At 40.0% G+C, this 2,387-nt stretch overlaps 1 protein-coding gene across 1 annotated transcript; it reads left to right on the top strand.

The window, feature by feature from the left end:
- Positions 1-263: 263 nt before the first annotated feature.
- Positions 264-1,907, top strand: LOC118012866 (dnaJ homolog subfamily C member 21-like; the record flags this gene model as incomplete). Its single annotated transcript, XM_035008400.1, is given in 2 exon segments — positions 264-439; positions 441-1,907. Coding segments are annotated over 2 exon segments (1,350 nt in total), but the record flags the coding sequence as incomplete, so codon positions are not given.
- Positions 1,908-2,387: the final 480 nt, after the last annotated feature.

Below are 2,387 nucleotides of genomic sequence, written 5' to 3'. Positions count from 1 at the left end.
TCTCATTTTACCTTTTCCTGTGTATGTCAGTCGCCCTAATTCAGAGAGAGGAAACATCCCAAGTCCATGAGTCTAAGACGAGAGAGACTTTAATTTAGGTCTCTGATTCCAAAGTAAATAGCCACTGTCCTCTTGCTTCCTACGTACCTGTTCCCACTTAGTCGTCTGGCAAATACCTTCTGATTGGGTGGAAGATTAGAGCAGTAGATTAATTCATTAATAAATCTTGAGTGCTCACAACAAACAAGGACCTGTTACCATAACCTGGTTATGGAGATGATGAAAAGGGCTTTTATACAGTTTATCATAACGTTTTTGAAATGATTGTGAAGGAAGAGCTAGAATCTATGTTAGAAGAGGAGATGGAAGATTTCCCCACTTTTGGAGACTCCCAGAGTGACTATGATATGGTAGTCCACCCTTTCTATGCCTGTTGGCAGTTTCTGCACTCAGAAGAACTTTCCTTGGAAGGAAGAATATGATACATGGCAAGCTTCAAACAGCTGGGCGAAAGAGCCATGGAAAAAGAAAAAAAAGATTCACGACAAAGCAAGGAAGGAGAACGAGCTTGTGCGCCAGCTGGTCCCATTCATCCATAAGAGAGACAGAAGAGTGCAGGCGCATCCGAAGCTCATGGAGGAACAGAACGCCGAGAAGGCCAGGAAGGCAGAGGAGATGAGGCGGCTACAGAAGCTGAAGCAGGCCAAACTGGCTGAGCAGTACAAGGGACAGAGCTGGATGACCGTGGCCAACCTGGGGAAGGAGCTCAAGGAAATGGAGGTGGGCTACGAGAAGGAGTTTGGAGATGGATCAGATGAAGATGAGACAGAGGAATCTGAGCCCAAAGATGGGACAGAGGAATCTGAGCTCAAAGATCGGCACGGTGGTAAAGACGGTGATGAGGCTGAGGATGCTGAGCTGTATGATGACCTTTCCTGCCCAGTGTGTGACAAATCTTTCAAGATGGAAAAGGCCATGAGGAATCATGAAAAATCAAAGAAGTATAGGGAAATGGTTGCCTTGTTAAAACAACAGTTGGAGGAGGAGGAAGAAAATTTTTCAGGACTTCAAACTGATGAAAATCCATTGAATGCCAATTCTGAGGAAGAAATAGAAGATGCACCAAAACAAAAGCTTTCCAAAAGGCAGAAGAAAAAGAAACAGAAGCCAGCACAGAATTATTATGATAACTTCAATGAAAATGGAACTGGAGAAGAAGTAAAGTTTGAATCAGAAGATACCAACTTAAATCAAGACTCTGCCAAAGAATTGGATGGGAGTCCCCAAGAAAGTATCACTGTCACTGAGACTGTCGAACTCTGTGATGATCCAAAAAATGTAGCTAAGAATGCTCCTAAACCCAAAGGAAAAAAAGCCAAAGATATGAAAAAATCTGTCAAAGTACCTGCTAAACCACAGACAGTGAGTGATGTTCTTATCAGCTATGCAACCTGCCATAGTGAATTTCCATCCCGGAATAAACTTTTTGACCATCTGAAGGCCACAGGTCATGCAAGAGCACCTTCATCGTGTTCTTTAAACAGTGTAACAAGTAGTCGAAGCAAGAAAGAGAAACATAAAAACAGAAATTCTGCCAACGCTTTTTCTTTTTGATTGTCTCTAGATTTTGAAACCAAAAACTGAACTGAAGTCATCTAAAGAGTTAAAATTTCGGTGATCTGCAATTTATTGCATTGTGGAAGATTATTTTTATCTTGTAAAAACATTTTTTTGTTTAATATATATTTTTTAAACATTTCATTAGTGATTGAATTCTACTTTGCCATCTGAATTGACTTGAATGTCTCAAAACAGGTACATATTGTAAAGTATACATTCTTGATTTCTCTTGGCTCACATGGACAGAAATGTACAGGGAGAATTAAATTATTTTAACACATAAAAAATTGCTGGTGTTTAGGCAGTGTACAAAACGAAAATCCTGCCTCTAATGAAAATAACTTTCTAGATACATAGAAACATATCCTTTAAGTGCTTTATTGACCATCTACCTGGTTGGTTAGATTTTTCAGAGTAGATACAATGTGTTTCACTCCTGATTCCCTACTTTCTGATTCAGTGATTATTTAATGAATCAGTATTGAACTAGGCATGATGATATATAATATGGAGCTTAAAAGGGCAGTGACATGTCATATTGCCTAGGCTTGAATCCTGGAGAAATGACGTTCTGTCCCCCCACAAGTAATGTATTTTCTCAGTAGTCAGTCTCACCATCGTAAAATAGTGTAAGAATAGTGTCAACATACAGGTTTTAATAATATCTGTGTGAATGGGCACATTGGACGTCCTTAGAGAAGTTGTTGGAGCAGAGCGAGTTCTCAGTTAATGTCACCCAGGAGTCATGGGCAGCTATGACGTGATGT

Source organism: Mirounga leonina, unplaced genomic scaffold (assembly GCF_011800145.1).
Source record: "Mirounga leonina isolate KUSES-001 unplaced genomic scaffold, KU_Mleo_1.0 Mir_152, whole genome shotgun sequence".
NCBI lineage: Eukaryota > Metazoa > Chordata > Mammalia > Carnivora > Phocidae > Mirounga > Mirounga leonina.
The sequence above is the reverse complement of the archived record's forward strand: the minus strand, read 5'-3'. Positions and strand labels throughout refer to the sequence as shown.